This window comes from Coccinella septempunctata, chromosome X (assembly GCF_907165205.1).
Source record: "Coccinella septempunctata chromosome X, icCocSept1.1, whole genome shotgun sequence".
NCBI classification, from domain to species: Eukaryota; Metazoa; Arthropoda; class Insecta; order Coleoptera; family Coccinellidae; genus Coccinella; species Coccinella septempunctata.
Genome location: NC_058198.1, coordinates 14,869,932 through 14,887,390, shown reverse-complemented (window position 1 = coordinate 14,887,390; position 17,459 = coordinate 14,869,932). Strand labels below are relative to the sequence as shown.

Here is a 17,459-nt window from a genome sequence, read left to right as displayed (position 1 = left end):
AGGAAGACCATCAGATTAGATTCGAAGAGGCTAAAATACTGAAGTCGAAAGCTTGGTAAATGACAAAAAAAGAGATCTAGTTTTTCTTTTTCCGTCCTGTCAGTCTAATTTCCCTTAGAAAACAAACCCCTACAATAACGAAAGACTGTTAAAAAAACAACTCAGATTAATATATATATATATATTTGTCCAATAGACGTTTCCAGTCCCGATACGTTTCTAAGGCGACCTGAGACCCACATGATCCGAATGTTTTCTTCGAGTATATATGATGAAATAACGTTAATGAGAATTATAACTCCTTAGGCACACTTAGAGGGGAAAAGAATTCCTTCATTTGAAAAAGTAGCATAATCGATAATATTTTCCAAACCCGAGACATTGCACCAATTTTACAATCCCACATATACTCCAGCGGTAGATATGGCCAACGTTCACGATCCCGGCGCTGTTGCCAGTTTGACGGGACTGGAGCCGACAATTTCGATGTATAAAATGACGCGAAAAAGTAGGTGTTACGGTAGAAATTCATATATGTGTGAGTTTGTTGAGAAAGAAGTATTTTCTCAATATTCTCATAAAGCAAATTCCTTTTTAACAGATTCTTCTCAAATTTTGATCCATTAATAACATAACCTTGAGAGGCCTGTATACATAAAATGATTGTAATAAAATATGAAAAATTAATTTTTAGCTTCCTTCTGAAATCTACAAGGGGGTTCCTGAAATTCGTGCAAGTACTCCAACTATCATAAAAATGAGACAAAAATCAACAAAATTTATTGAAACACTGTTGACAAAAAATCTAGAAAGCGGAATATGAATTGTTTTAATATTCCAGAGCTAGACTCATCACACCTAATTCAATGTGTTCAGTTTTATCATATCATCCTGTATGTCGGATTGAAAATAATTGTTTCACTTTCCAAGAAGTTCATGCCAAGCCCAGAATTCCTCCTCTAATGTATTTTCCAAATTGAAATAAAGAAAAGAAGAAAAATCTACTTAATTCCTATAAATATCACGTCAATGAATAGAGATGTGAAAGATTCCATAACAAACTTTAAAACGACCAGAATAATCGTAATAGCTTAACTCGATAGGTACAATCATTCATCAATGCGAAACACTGAAATGAAAAAACACACACAAAAATGAAAAAATTGATTACTGAAGTTCAAATTCCGTCAATATTATTTTCAAAGTTTTGCGAAATGAGAACCGTTTGTTTGTACACATCTGTCACGTTGAATTCTCCGATGAGATAAAGCCTTTCGATCCATTTTGCCATTATTTCTTAATAGATCACAAAAATTCATAATTCAATTGAATGCATTCAATTGGTTTCTCGTCGCCTGGATATCCTCCTCATAAACCTCCTTCAATTTTACCCACGAAGAATTTTATAGAAGGTTCAGATCTGGTAATCTATAAGGTCATGGTTCCCAGTTGGGCCTCCTGGACCAATTCATTTAATTGGATAGGTATGGTCCAGGCCATTCCTTACTTTGAAAATGTGTTTCTCCGATTTTTATGCCCTGTGGCATGCCAGGAGAAATATTTTGTGGAAAGTTAATATTATACAAATGCGAAGGACTAAGGGAGATGATTCCTCGATGAAAATAAGCAGGGGTAGTTCCTATGAATTTCTTTCGAAATGGACCTCCCATCCAAGATACAGCCTTTGGAAGGCGATGACGAGTTTATAGTTTTTGATTTTTCACGGGTTCTTAAAAACACTGAGTCATAAAACTATACATAATATGAAGCACTAAGTATATATTATTACTCACACAATTTTTTAGATCTCATAATTTCATTATTAAGGGTCGAACATAACAACCCTTTATGATTTTTCCTTCAAAAATTGTTTTCGTGGGATAGATATTCAAAAAACAAAATTCTCTTATGGATTCCTATTCGATTCGGGAGAAAAAATCGCCTGCAAAGTTTCGATACAGTCGATACTTTCTCGGAAGAAATATAAACTTGCAATCAGTTCTGATTACTGTTCATTTCATTTCGTCGTATAAGTGTTCCTGAGATATTGTATGTCTATGACGGGAGATAAAGATGTTCTATGAATCTTTCTGAAGGTTAAATTACTAATTTCCGGAAGAAAATTATATCCCTAATATTTTAATTTAACAAATTGAAATTTCTTTCGACTAATGAGCAAAAGTGACAACAGTACTTTTCATTTTATTTCAGATACAATAACGCTAAACTATAATAAATGTTCAAAATGACTACCTCTCGCTAAAATATATGCATCAACTCTCTGTCTCGTAGACCTTCGTATTCTTTCGAATATCCCGGTAGTATTTCTTATGGTTTCACACGATCTCTGGAGTATTAAACGCATGATCTTCAGTGAACTGAGCATCATCATCACTGCAGATTCTCATATAGAAAGAAGATTTGTGATTGGCCATACAATTTGAAAAATTCAAGGTTGAAAATTATCTCCAAGTTCTAAACATTCTACATACTGCATGTGGAGAGGAAACTCTTGTATACTGCGCTGTGCAATTGAATACTGTTGAAAAATTAATTTTCGACTCTCAAGCTTAATCTAATTGATTATTGGTTTATACAGCGTGTCCACTTTTAAAAGGACCAAACTTCATGATGAGATCATACAAGTGATTTGGAACGAAAAATGTCATATAACACATAATCGAAATGTTATCGGTTATTCTTTAATATAACATTTTTTGATTTCACGAAATATTCCAAGTTTTTCTAATGGTATCAATCACACTACAGTTATCTCGTAGCCTAATTAAATTTGACCACATATCTGGAAACAGCAATAAATCTGCTACATGATGAGAATTCGTGTGTACGAAAAAATTTCTTATTGCGGGCTTGGTAAGGGGATCGGAAGAATATCACGATTCTGAAGTGAACAGAATAAAGCCTATTTTTTCAATGGTTTTATCAATGAAAAATTATTAATTATGGATATGTTTTCTTTTCAACCCTATTTAGATTGCTTCCGAATGACATATAAGCTTTTATTCTTGCTGCTAGTCTTCTTCCTTCATATTTATTTATTACATAATTGTTTCCAGTAGAGGACAAGCCTATAAACTCGAAGGTTATAGATTACATACATGCATACATAAACTGTGTGGATAAACGAAAATGAAAGCGAAAAATACAAAACTGAAATATCATATACAAAAAAGAAAAAAAATTAGATATAACACCACAGTTCCTCACAGAGAGGACTTCTACCTGTCATAACTGTTTTTGAAACCGTTTACCGAGGTCGATCGCACTACGCATTCAGGGAGACGGTTCCAGTTGTGAAATATACGGTTAAGGAGAAAGTGTTAACATATGAATATAATGGCTAACAAGATAACAACGAAAAACTCGACACATTCCAAACCTTAATTTGATTTATTTTGAAGCTCCTTATGATTGAATATTAAAATTATTCACATGGAAATCATGAATTTATCTGCAAAATCAAATAACCCAAATGAGTAAACTAAATTTTAATGATATAGATTTTATGAAAACATGTACCTAAAGAAAACAAATTACTACCGGTACTTATACTCGTAATAATTGCTCGAAATGCCACCGCCTTGTTCAATACATTTTATACATCGTTTTTGTAGTGAATCTGCAACCCTGCGAAGTTTCTGACGCATTTTAGCATAACACAATGTTATTCTTTCGATCAGGACCTCTCGAGTCTGAACGCTAATTTAATAAACTTTTTCTTTCAAGGTGTTCCAGACATAAAAATCCAAAGGCGTATGGTCGGAGCCTCTTTGTGGCCATCTTACGTTGACCATCAACTCATGTTGAAAATGAGAAACCATGGTCTCAAGGGAGTTTTCTCTTTTCCATACATGGGTTGAGGGTCAACGTGTGGTTGGCAGTCATGAGAGGTGAACTTTTCGGACGAGTAATATTTCCCGATCCGATTGATCCAAAGCATCTTGACAGACATAGTGGAGAAAATGTCTGGTTTCAAATGAATGACTGCCCAGCTCATAATAGCCGGAATGTACGGGATTAAATAAATCAATATTTTGGGGTGCAATGGATTGGAAGGTACAGTCCGGTAAGATGGCCAACAAGAAGCCCCGACCTTACGCTTTTGAATTTTTATGTCTGGAACACCTTGAAAAAAAAAGTTATCACAATATTTTGAATAGAATCTGAGAGGTGTTATTGAATTCTTTTCGTATGCAAACTAGATTATCACACGTCCGCAAAACTATAAACGTCCGATGAAGTCAGGATCTTCGCCAAAAAAAAATTAATTTTAACTTTACCCTACTCTACCCTCTTCAGTCAATAGTCGAACGTTCCTCGCAGATTCATTTTAAATCGTCTCAGTCGTCACTGAAGGTATTTAATTTTAGTTTATCGCAACAGTTGCGAAATAATTTACTAGTTACGAGAAGTAAAAATTTCAAGACATAGATGAGTTCCAGAAAACGTCAATTTAAATGTCAAAATTTGAAAAATCACTATGGTCTTTTCCAGAATTATTGACATCCCAGTAGGTTTTTGAAGTCCAGAGGCTCATAACAGCGTTTCTGGTGTTGGAACCTGAAGATGGGATGCGATTAGTCATCCCGAAACCGGTAGTTCTTGTAGAATAAATTGGTGAGAGACAGTTTTTAGGTGTTTTTAATTATTTTGGTATATTATATCATCTGTTCATTTAAGCTCAAGCTAATTCAAATATCTATATTAAACTTATATTAGGTATCACATCACTCTGTCAATTAACTTGTACCTATAGGCGAAAACCAATCGTGTAACTGAAAGTCCTCTGAATTGATAATGATTTTTATGTGTATTTTCATGAATGATTAAATTGAAAGTTTGACTGAGGAATACCCTTCCACCTCCTGAACTGAAAATTTCCAATTGTTAGCTCGGGATACTCAAGTAATTTCCAATATTTCATCTCTATCATTCAAACAAAAATGAAGAATACTTGTACCAGAGATAGAGTTTTCAAGAATAGTTTTTCAAGAATATAAGGACTTCATACTGAAAAAACCTTTTTATCACTGTGGTAGGAGTAAAAAATCTCCATTGCTTTTGTATATTGATCTTCTGAAAAATTTCTGGAAAAAAGCTCCTGTCAAGTCAACCCAATATAACTACAATGATGAGGAAATTTGTAAATTCGTAAACACGACAGAGGGTCAAGTAGGGTGTGGTGAAAATACAATTTTTGTGCATAGGATCCTAAACGTGCCAGTGCTCCTGAAATTAGCTCGACTCACTTCACTTAATCGGGCTTGTATAAGTTTCCATACGTGTGCTATTATAGTTCGTATACGAAAAGAATCCAATAACACCACTTCAATTCAAATTCAAAATATTGTCATATTTCTCATGACGACTGTTCATCATACCGGGATCGTATAAGTTTTCTTATAGTACATTCGAGGTGTATAAATCGAAAAGATGACAAAATAAATTCTCAAGCTCTTCAACTGCAGCGTTGCCAAATTTTCGGACTAGATGCGTCGGTCAACTATGCGGATTATATACATCAATTTCATGTCGCTCGAAGCGCCCTCGCACTGGCCAAACTCTGAAGTTTTCTGTATATAATAACGAGTATAACCGACTTTTCAGACCCACCTGAAAATTCACCCCTAGCATCCCCTAACCCCCCTTATAACGATTCTATGGTCGAACGTTACCAGACCCGGAGCCGGGTCTGACAACGTCACTTTTGGACTGAAAAGTCGGTCGAGTATACCGTTTTGGGTCTGTATATGCGGTCGAAATAACCAATATACGCAGAGAAATCTGATATATATTCATGGGTTCTGGTAGAGACCTATTGCTGGATCATATGGTGAGGACCTATAGATGCGGGGATATATATATATATATATATATATATATATATATATATATATATATATATATATATATATATATATATATATATATATATATATATATATATATATATATATATATATATATATATATATATATATATATATATATATATATATATATATATATATATATATATATATATATATATATATATATATATATATATATATATATATATATATATATATATATATATATATATATATATATATATATATATATATATATATATATATATATATATATATATATATATATATATATATATATATATATATATATATATATATATATATATATATATATCCCCGCATCTATATATATATATATATATATATATATATATATATATATATATATATATATATATATATATATATATATATATATATATATATATATATATATATATATATATATATATATATATATATATATATATATATATATATATATATATATATATAGCCCCTTATGGTTTTGCCTGGCACTGAATCCCCTCAGCATGCTCGTCAATAAACAGAAATACGGATACATCCTAGACAAAAACAGAAAGGTCAAAATAACCCATCAACTATTTATTGATGATCTCAAGTTATATGCGTCCAATGAAGAACAACTTGAAAAAATGTTAAAGATCGTGGCAACATTTAGTGAGACCATAAAAATGGAGATGGGGCTGGACAAGTGCGCAAGGCTAACAGTCAGAAGGGGAAAAATAATTGAGAATAATTCCAATATCTTGAATCCAAATGCCATTCAGAACCTCGGCCGGGATGAAACCTATAAGTATCTAGGTATACAGCAAGCTCTAGAAATTAAAAACGCTGAAATGAAGGAAGCCTTTAGTAGGAAACTTTTTTATCGGGTGAACCAAGTGCTCAAGTCCAAATTAAATTCAAAATCTTTGTTTCTAGCCTTGAACACATGGGCATTGCCCATAATGACGTACACTTTCGGGATACTTACATGGTCGGCTACAGAACTGCAGGCATTGGACACGAAGATCCGCACCATTTTGACGGAATACGGAGTACATCACCCTCACTCATCCGTGGCAAGACTCTATCTCCAAAGACATCTAGGGGGAAGAGGAATGCTTAACCTAGAAACAACACATGACAAATCCGTATTAAAACTAAGGGAATACTTCATGAAGCAGAACTCACCTTTTGTCAGGACCCTTCGTTCAGTCGATGTAGGATGCTCCCCATTGCGGCTATCGGATTCCGAATTCACACAACCGATTTGCACTCAGCAAAACCTGCAGGAGGAATGGAAAGCTAAGGTATTGCATGGTAGATTCCCCTCATAATTTAGAAAACAACAATGTGAATAAAAAAGAATCCTCAACTTACCTTAAGGCGGGCTACCTGTTTCCTGAAACCGAAGGCCGGCTGCTTGCAATACAGGATCAGGTGGTTCCTACCAGGTCTTACCTCAAAAACATAGCGGGACAACAACTTACCTCTGATCTATGTAGAAAATGCAAGCAGGGACGTGAACACATCCAACATGTTACGTCTGGTTGCTCAATCCTTGCGCCGAGAGAATACACGGATAGACACAACCAAATGGCAAAAGTTTACCATCAGGCCATGGCACTGAAGTTAAAATTAATTAAAACAAAGAGAAAAAATCATCTATACTTACCTGAGAATGTCCTCGAGAACAAAGAATTTAAACTGTATTGGGACACCACGATGGTGACAGACAGACCAGTTGCAAATAACCGACCGGATATCGTCTTACTAAATAAAAGAGAAAAAAGCTGTGTGATCATCGATATAACGGTTCCTTCAGACGACAATATTTCAAGGGCCTACACTGAAAAACTAACAAAATACTTCGATCTGTCGTTCGAACTAAAGGAGATGTATAAGCTCAAGAAAATATCTATTATCCCACTGGTGATGTCGGTCAACGGACTCGTAGAAGTACATCTTGTTGATAATACGAAGCTGTTGGAACTTGACAGCTATGTTGTCTCGAGTGCCCAGAAGGAAGTCATACTGGGCACTACACGTATCGTAAGACGCTTCCTTCATAGCTCTTGATTCCACTTTGGCTCCCAGAGCCCGGTGGTATTTCGTAATTCCCTGAAAGGTGATTGACAAAAAAAAAAAAATAAAAAAAAAATAAAAAAAAAATATATATATATATATAATATGCAGGGGGGCGTATGCCCTCGGGGAGTGACGGCCCCGCATACCCGAGTCACCCAGCTCCTGGGGTTAGCAGCCTGGGGAGTTGTAGAATATGGAGCTCCTGTCACAAGAAGTATGATGAAGGGCTGTAGAGGGCAGCGGGCTGGCCCTCTTCGGAGCCGTCCAGAGGTAGAGCCTGATGGGGTAAGCTGTGGGGCAAGCGGCGCAGCCCCCCGAGATGGCACCGTACGTCCGAATTCGCATGGAAGGGAAAGAAGAAGCATCAGCTTGGACGGAATTCGAACCCGTCCCGCTGAAGTTTCAAGCACGCGAGATGGAAGAGTACGCTGGACGCAGGAGGAAAATATCCTTTTAATGCGTACTCATTTCATTGCTCAGCAACAACAACACGACACAGGAGGGAACTACAGAGAACTTTTAACAACCATTTGGAACAAGATTAATCCAGAGAAGCAGTCCTACCCGAACCTACTTGCCAATAGAGTTAGGCTGTTCCTTCAGAACGAAAGGTTCTCTAGTGTTGAACTGGAGGCAATTAAGAAAAGTATAAGGCCTCACACACCAAATCCAGCAGAAAACACAGATGTCCACAATGAGGAAGCCTATGCAGAACATCCAATGGAACTAACCCCCCAATGGAGCCAAACCAACAAAATCTTCCAGAAAAACATGAAGATGTATGCCAGAGTATCTACGCAGGAGAGACCGAAAATACCAAGACTCAAAGGCTCACGGAAAATCCTAGAAAGCGTTGAAAGAGCCAACACGGTGATAAAATCCAGCATACGAAGTGATTCCACCATTGCAGATCTTATCGACTCTGTGTACACGGGAGCGATCACAGTATGTGAGGAGAATGGAATTCGTCTGTATAGTAGAGAAACCAAACCTAGAGAAGAGAAAATGCCACCATGGAAAACACGTCTGGAAAAGAAAATTAATAATATCAGAAAAATAATAGGCACGCTACATACTTACCTGAATGACAACTCACCGACCAGGAAAATTGTCAAACGAGTGACACGCATAACATCACAACATCATATCAAGGCCCGCGACGAACAACTTCGGCAGCAACTTATAATTCTATGCGATACTCTGAAACAAAAAATTAAGGCTCTAGGAAATCGTATAAGACGATATAATGAAAGGGTAAAAAGATATAAAAACAACCAACTCTACTACAAAAATCCCAAACAATTTCACCGCTCACTTGAAGGGACAGTCACAGACAACAAAACACACCCAACACCAGAAAATATACATGCAACATGGAAGGAAATTTGGGCTCATGCAGGAGATCATGATGATGAGGCATTTTGGATCAAAGAAGCAGAAACTGAATCAAATAAATTCATGATGGAACAAATAATCATAACTGAACATGACATAAAAACCGTGCTAAAAAAAAACAAATAACTGGGCTGCACCGGGACCCGACGGTATACATAACTACTGGTGGAAATACTTCAACTCAACGCATGATGCCCTAGCGAAACTCTTTCAGAAAGCACTAACGAACCCATCAGTTATACCAGAATCCTGCACACTTGGTATCACTTATGTGCTTCCCAAAGGAGCCAACAATGAAGATCCAAAAAATTATCGACCCATCACGTGCCTGCCAACGATATACAAGATACTCACAGAAATACTCACACACAAGCTATGGAAACATGTGGGCAAGTATAACATCATGGCTCGTGAGCAGAACGGCTGTCGAAAAGATGCAAAAGGATGCAAGGAGCTACTGATCGCCGACACAATCATAACAAAACAGGCAAAAAAAAAAAACAGCGTAACCTATCCATGGCGTGGATTGATTATAAAAAAGCTTATGATTCTATACCACACTCATGGCTAAAAAAAATCTTAAGGCTCTACGGTGTGTCTGAGACAATGATCAATCTACTTGAACATCTAATGGGAACATGGAGGACAAGGTTACATGTAAACACCAACAAAGGAGGATACACAACTGAAGAAATCGAAATCAAGAGGGGAATCTTTCAGGGAGACAAATTAAGCACCCTATGGTTCTGCCTCACAATAAACCCCTTGAGTAAACTGTTGAATGACTTCATATACGGCTATGTGATCGAAAAAAGGAGAAATACGAAAATCAACCACCAACTCTTCATTGATGATCTTAAATTATACGCCGCAAACGAAGAACAGCTGATGAGAGAACTGAAAATAGTGGCATCATTCACTAAAACTATAAAAATGGAAATGGGGTTGGATAAGTGCGCTGTTATACACATGAAAAGGGGGAAAGTAACAGAAGGAGAGGCAATGAGAGTTCAGGATCATCTCACCATTCAAACGCTGGGCCCAGAGGAAACTTATAAATATCTGGGAATCCAGCAAGGTCTAGAAATAAGAACCAATGAAGTAAAAAACACCTTCAAGGACAAATTCATAGGTAGACTAAAGAAGGTACTACAGAGCAAACTGAACTCCAAAGCAATGTTCACTTCAATAAGCACGTGGGTGGTGCCGTGTTTAGCATACTCGTTCGGAATAATAAAATGGTCAACAACTGAACTGAGAGCCATCGACACCCAAGTAAGGGGTCTCTTAACTAGGTATGGAATGCATCACCCAAACGCCTCGGTCAATAGACTATACATACCTAGAAAAGATGGAGGAAGAGGGCTACAAAACATTGAAACTACGCACCACAACACTGTTAATGAGATGAGGGAATATTTCAGATCAAGAAACTTACCTTTCTTCAAAGCGCTATCTGAAGAAGATGACAATGTAACAGCACTAAACTTGTCATCTAGCAATGATCCAATTGCGCCCCCCAACATCCAAGAGCTATCAGAGATATGGCATGGCCGAGCACTCCATGGAAGGTACCCAACAGCCCTGAAAAATAAGAAAATTGATAGAGAGAAATCACTTGCATACCTAAAGGCTGGTTACCTGTTCCCGGAAACAGAAGGCAGACTAACGGCCATACAGGATCAGGTCATACCCACCAGAGCATACCTGAAAAATATAATAGGGAAAAATTTAACCACCGACAGATGCCGCAAATGCTCACAATCACTCGAGACAATACAACATGTCACGTCGTCCTGTCCAATTCTAGCACCAAGAGAATACACGGACCGCCACAATTCCATGGCAAAGGCATACCATCAAGCCATCGCCAAAAAATATGGACTACTCGGAACGACCCAACCAATCCATAAATACTCACCAAAAGAGATCCTGGAGAATGAGGAGGTGAAGCTGTACTGGGACCAACCACTCATAACAGACAGGTCCATTCCACACAATCGTCCCGACATTGTGCTCTTCGAGAAGAAACTGAAGCAGGTAATAATAGCTGACGTTACCATTCCAGCGGATGACAATGTTGAGAGAGCGTACACGGAGAAAATCTTAAAATATCACGACCTGGCCTTTGAACTAAAAGAAATAAATAAACTTACCTGCACAAGAATCCTTCCTCTCATCATAACAACCAATGGTCTTGTCGAAACACATCTGGTGGAGAATACTTTGAAGCTCGGCCTCGATGAGAGCATAATAAGCGATGCGCAAAAGGAGGTTATCCTGTGGACTACACGTATCGTACGTAGATTCCTCACGAGCAACTGAGATATGTCTTGGTCAAGATGACCCGGCATCCTCAGCGACCTAACCCTAGAATGGTGATTTTAAAAAAAAAAATACATATATATATATATATATATATATATATATATATATATATATATATATATATATATATATATATATATATATATATATATATATATAATACGCAGGGGGGTTCGTGAACCTTCGGGGAGTGACGCCCCCGCGTACCTGAGTCAACATACCTGACCAAGGTTAGCATCCTTGGAAAGGCATCGAATTAGCGAGCTCCTGTAACTAGAAGTAAAACACAGGGCGGTAGGGAGTCTCAGACCGGCTCCTTTCGGAACCGTCCAGAGGTTCGGTCTGTAGGAGGTACGTGTGGGGCAAGCGGCGCACCCCTCCGAGATGGCACCGTAAGGCCGGATCCCGCTTCTCCGCAAGGAGAAAACCCTGGTAATTTGGGTGCACAAACTGTTCACTCCGCTGCCAGAAGGCAACAGCGGGATGGGCGAACACGCTGGACAATGGACGACAACTGTATGGTTATGCGTGCGCATTTTATTGCTGTGGAACTTGCTGAGAGACTTAACACCACCTATAGGCGCCTACTTGTAGAGATATGGAACGACATCTGCCCCGATCGACCGACATATGCGCAGTTACTCTCCAATAGGGTACGATGGATTCTGGCTAACCAAAAACTATCTCGCGCTGAACTAGAGTACATCAAGAAAGGCTGTTTTCCAAGTATTATGCTCGAAGAGACTGAAGATCCACCAGAAACAGGCCGAAGAAAATCGTCTTATGGAATAAGAAAAAGTGGCCTTTTTGTTGGAGAGCAAGAGGATGGCGTGATTGAGCGCTCTTTTGAGGGGAACCTGATGAGGTTTTCGGGAGTGGCAGCAGAGAGCAAGCCTGAGATCCCACGGCTGAAATACTCTAAGATGGCCTACGAACTGGTGAGGAAAGTTGACTCTGTTCTCCCAAAACACCTGACGAGTGTGACGACGCTTGAGGAGCTGGTGGAGGTTGTTTATGCGGGTGCTGTGACGGTCTGTGAAACGCTGGGGCAACGGATTGGTCACCAGCGGGATACACCGAGAACTCCCACGATCCCCCCTTGGAAGTTACGCCTGGAACAAAAAATTACATCTTTGAGAAAGAAGATAGGGATTATTCATACTTACCTTAACTCTGGGGCACCAAATACTAAAGTAGTTAAAGCTGTTAGAAAGGTAGCATCTGGAGCCCGTATCAAACGTAGGGACCCATCGTTCAACGAAAAAATAGCTATTGTTTCCGATCAACTAAAACAAAAAATTAAGGCATTAGGGAACCGTATTAGACGGTATAATGAAAGAGTAAAGCGCTACAAAAATAACAACCTGTTTTTCAAAAATCAAAAACAATTCTTCCGTACTCTGGAGGGCGAGGATGCAGTGGACGCTGATCAATTAAGACCCCAGGATGCCCATGGTTTCTGGTCTGGAGTGTGGTCTCGGCAAGGAGTGCATGACGAGAGGGCGTACTGGATGGAGGAAGCAGAGTCAATTATCCCCAATACAACGATGGATGATATAAAGGTACAACAATTAGATATAGTAGAGATACTTAAGAGCTGTAACAACTGGTCATCTCCAGGTTCAGACAAAATCCACAACTATTGGTGGAAATACTTCACTAATGCTCATGAAAAACTTGCACTGCTTCTACAGGAGACCTTGAACAACCCCTCTCTAGTGCCTAAGTTCTTCACGCTAGGAGTCACATACCTCATTCCGAAGGGTGGCGATAGAAAAGACCCTAAAAATTACCGACCCATTACATGTCTACCATCGGTTTATAAAATACTTACGGGCGTCCTCACGAAAAATATTAACAAGCACCTAAGAGAACACAATCTGATGACCGAAGAGCAAGGAGGCTGCCGAGCCAGGACAAAAGGCTGCAAGGAGCTTCTGGTCATGGACCACATCATCACCAAACAAGCGCGAAAAAAGCTTAGAAACATATCCGTGGCCTGGGTGGATTATAAGAAGGCTTTTGATTCCGTTCCCCACACGTGGCTATTGAAGGTCCTGGAGATGCATGGAATATCAAAAAAGGTAATTGAGCTGATGAGACACCTTATGAAGAACTGGAGGACCTCACTCAACATGCGATCGGGAGGCTCTATGATTAAAACAGGGCCAATAAAAATAAACCGGGGAATATTCCAAGGAGACACACTGAGCCCCATTTGGTTCTGTTTGGCACTCAACCCTCTCAGCCTAATTCTCAGGAAGACTAAATATGGATATGTAATCAATAAGAACAGACAAGTTTCTATTAACCACCGCTTTTTCATGGATGATCTGAAATTATATGGGGCAAATTTCGAACAACTTAAGAGAATGCTAGAAATAGTGGCATCCTTCAGTGAGTCAATTGGAATGGAGATGGGAGTCGAGAAATGCGCGGTCCTAGATGTCAGAAGGGGACGAATTCAGGAGACAGAGGAAGGAGCAATACTAATGAATAACATCACGATACCTGCCTTGAGTGAGGATACCCCATATAAGTACCTAGGAATCAAGCAAGCACTTGAAATAAAAACACCAGAGATGAAGGAATCCTTTAAAAAAAAGCTTCTGAGCAGGGTCGGATTGCTTCTTAGAGCTAAGCTCAACTCCAAATCTCTCTTCACAGCCATCAACATTTGGGCGATCTCAGGCATGGCTTATTCATTCGGCATCCTCAACTGGTCATTGACTGACCTCCGGGGTCTAGATAGGGACATAAGATCTATGTTGACGAAATATGGAGTACACCATCCCCACTCCTCGACTATGAGACTTTACCTCCCCCGACATCAAGGGGGGAGAGGACTGCTGAGTTTGGAGGACGTCCATGGGAAAAACGTGTGTGACTTAAGACAGCACTTCCTGAGGAATAACTCACCTGTGTTCAGGGCTATCCGCGAGGCAGATGACAGAATATCAGCATTGAAGCTCTCTGATGCGGAGTATCAGGTCCCCAGGTATACCGAGGGAGAACGTATTGAAGAGTGGAACTCCAAGGCCTTACACGGCAGGTATCCGGCTCACCTGAAAAGTGAAGATGTGAATAGGGTGGAGTCCCTAACTTACCTGCGGGCTGGGTACCTGTTTCCAGAAACGGAAGGGAGACTCCTCGCTATACAAGATCAGGTGGTACCCACTAGAATGTATATGAAACATATTGCCAAGCAAGCAGTCCCATCCGACAGATGCCGAAAATGCTCTCGAGCAGCCGAATCCATCCAACATATTACCTCCTCATGCCCGATTTTGGCTCCCAAAGATTATCTCGATAGGCACAATTCAATGGGAAGGATATACCATCAACATATTGCTCTGAAGCTTGGGTTGCTGCATGATGAAATACCACAACACTTATACCAGCCGAAAACACTCCTGCAGAACCAGCGCTACAAGTTGTATTGGGACGCAACGCTTATAACCGACAGAGGGGTTGCGCACAATAGACCGGACGTTGCGCTCTTCGATAAGGAGAAAGAAACATGCCTGCTGCTGGACTTCACGGTTCCAGCGGACGAGAATCTAGCGAGAGCTTACTCGGAGAAGATAACAAAATATCATGAACTCGCTTACCAACTACGTGAGATTCATAAGCTTAAATCCGTTGGTGTGCTCCCGTTGATCATTTCAGTGAATGGTCTGGTCGAAAAACATCTGCCCGAAAACACTGAAAGACTTTGTCTGGACCGCAGTGTTATATCGAGTTCGCAGAAACAGGTGATGCTGGGTACGGCGAGAATGGTCAGAAGGTTTCTCCAAGGTCCGTAGCGACTGCACATGCTTTGGCGAAAGCCCGGCGGGTGCAGCATTTCCTCCCGTTCAATACGGTGCTATAAAAAAAAAAAAAAAAAAAAATATATATATATATATGTCTATATATATATATATATATATATAGACATACCATCTGACCGATGTCGTAAGTGCTCCCAGGCACCTGAAACTATACAACATGTTACGTCTTCTCGCCCCATTTTGGCGCCGAGAGAATACCTTGAAAGACATAACAACATGGCAAAAATCTATCATCAGAAAATAGCACTGAATCTGGGGTTACTCCAGGATGTAACTCCGAACCATCTATAATATATGTCCCAAGAACATTAATTGAAAGTGCACGATACAAACTATACTGGGACTCGGCGCTGGTGACGGACAGAAGCGTAATGCATAATAGACCCGACATAGCGCTTTTCGATAATGACAGGAGGACGTGCATGTTGATAGAGTTCACAATCCCAGCTGATGATAACATCACAAGAGCATACACCGAAAAAATAACGAAGTATGGTGACCTGGCGTTTCAGCTGAAGGAGATGTATGATCTGAGCAAGATTAGTATTCTTCCGTTAATAATGTCGACCAATGGAATAGTTGAGGCACACCTACCTGAGAACACCAGGAGATTATGTTTGGAGCTAGATGTCATCTCTACTTCCCAGAAGCAGGTCATCTTGAGTACAACTAGAATTGTTCGGAGGTTTCTACAAGGTTTTTGAGCGTGATGTTAACTTTGGTGAATAAACCCAGTTGCATCAGATATCCCTGATTGGTGGTTAAAAAATATATATATATATATATATATATATATATATATATATATATATATATATATATATATATATTTTTTTTATTTTTTTTTTTATCGTTTTGGTACAGTTTTTGCTCAAAGAAGAAGTTCTGGGGCTTGCACGTGACTTTCTTCATCAAAAGCAGGTATAAGTTTACTTAGATCTCCTAAACCAAATAAATTATCATTCATAGTTGAATTTGAAAGTTGTTGTGTCCTTGAATAATGAACAGCATGTACATTTAACCCGGGAAGACAATGAGGCAAGTTCAAATTGGGACGGGGTTTCCGAATAATTGGTGTAGGATTCAGAGAAAATAGTTACTGACAGAAATTTTCATTTCATTGAATCTGAATAAGTTTATCACATGAAGATACAAAATTTACATTACAAAGTTATTAATCTCACCTGAAAACGTTGACCAAACTCAAGTATGGTACTTTCACCGTTATAACAGCAATTTAATCGAATAAACTCGATAAAAGGCTCAATGAAATAGCTTCAATAATAATCAAGATTCGTCACTCGAGAAGATGTCGATTCGTAAATGATGAAATGAATCAAGTGAACAAAGAAAAGAACACCACACATGGACAAACGATAAGATTCTATCAAGATTCGGATTTTAATGAAAATGGAGCACCTGGTTCTCGGACAACCCATCATACACGCACAGTACAGGGTGCTCTGGTACAGTACAGTTGGAATCTTCAACGTTAGTAATGATTCGTAACACAAAAATTTTTGTTTGTAACCTCACCTTTAACAGAAAAATGACAACCTCAAAATGCGAAATTAGCACCCACGCTTTCGAAAATGAAGATAATTTTTTTTGCATTCGTTCGTAACTCGTTAGTACCCTGTTACTAAATGTTCGACACACAGAATTTTTCATTAGTATAATATACAATTTTTCAAATACTATACAGAAAATGTTTTTTTTTGTACATTGTTATAAGCCCAATTAACAGAACGCAGAGAGAGTTAGATTGCTCTACATCTTCCTTTTCAGTCTTCCTCAGTTTGCCTTTTAGAGTTCACTGATTCTAATGGTTAGACAGATCAACTGCGCATGTCAGAAAGTCCTTCGGATTCGAAGAGCGCCGGTCTGGTGACTTTGGGCCACTAACCGTGAGAACTTCATTACCATGCGCATT

General features: G+C 38.8%; 2 protein-coding genes across 5 annotated transcripts; one reads left to right on the top strand and one right to left on the bottom strand.

The window, feature by feature from the left end:
* Positions 1-9,127: 9,127 nt before the first annotated feature.
* LOC123321934 lies at positions 9,128-11,372 on the bottom strand. 4 transcript variants are annotated; one of them, XM_044909745.1, is made up of 3 exons: positions 11,007-11,372; positions 10,804-10,949; positions 9,128-9,170 (listed from the first exon to the last, which is right to left on the bottom strand). In XM_044909745.1, exons 1-3 carry the CDS (start codon positions 11,039-11,041, stop codon positions 9,151-9,153), a joined length of 201 nt encoding a protein of 66 aa, XP_044765680.1. In that variant the 5' UTR covers positions 11,042-11,372; the 3' UTR covers positions 9,128-9,150. The 4 variants fall into 4 exon arrangements, 3 of the variants coding, with proteins under 3 accessions (XP_044765680.1, XP_044765678.1, XP_044765679.1); XR_006538986.1 differs by lacking the exon at positions 9,128-9,170 and having other exon boundaries at positions 10,570-10,949; positions 11,007-11,072; positions 11,128-11,372; XM_044909744.1 differs by lacking the exon at positions 9,128-9,170 and adding an exon at positions 10,574-10,707.
* A 4,525-nt stretch (positions 11,373-15,897) lies between these two features.
* Positions 15,898-16,230, top strand: LOC123322271. Its single transcript, XM_044910214.1, has one exon. The coding sequence runs from the start codon at positions 15,898-15,900 to the stop codon at positions 16,228-16,230; it is 333 nt and encodes a 110-aa protein (XP_044766149.1).
* The last annotated feature ends 1,229 nt before the right edge of the window (positions 16,231-17,459 follow it).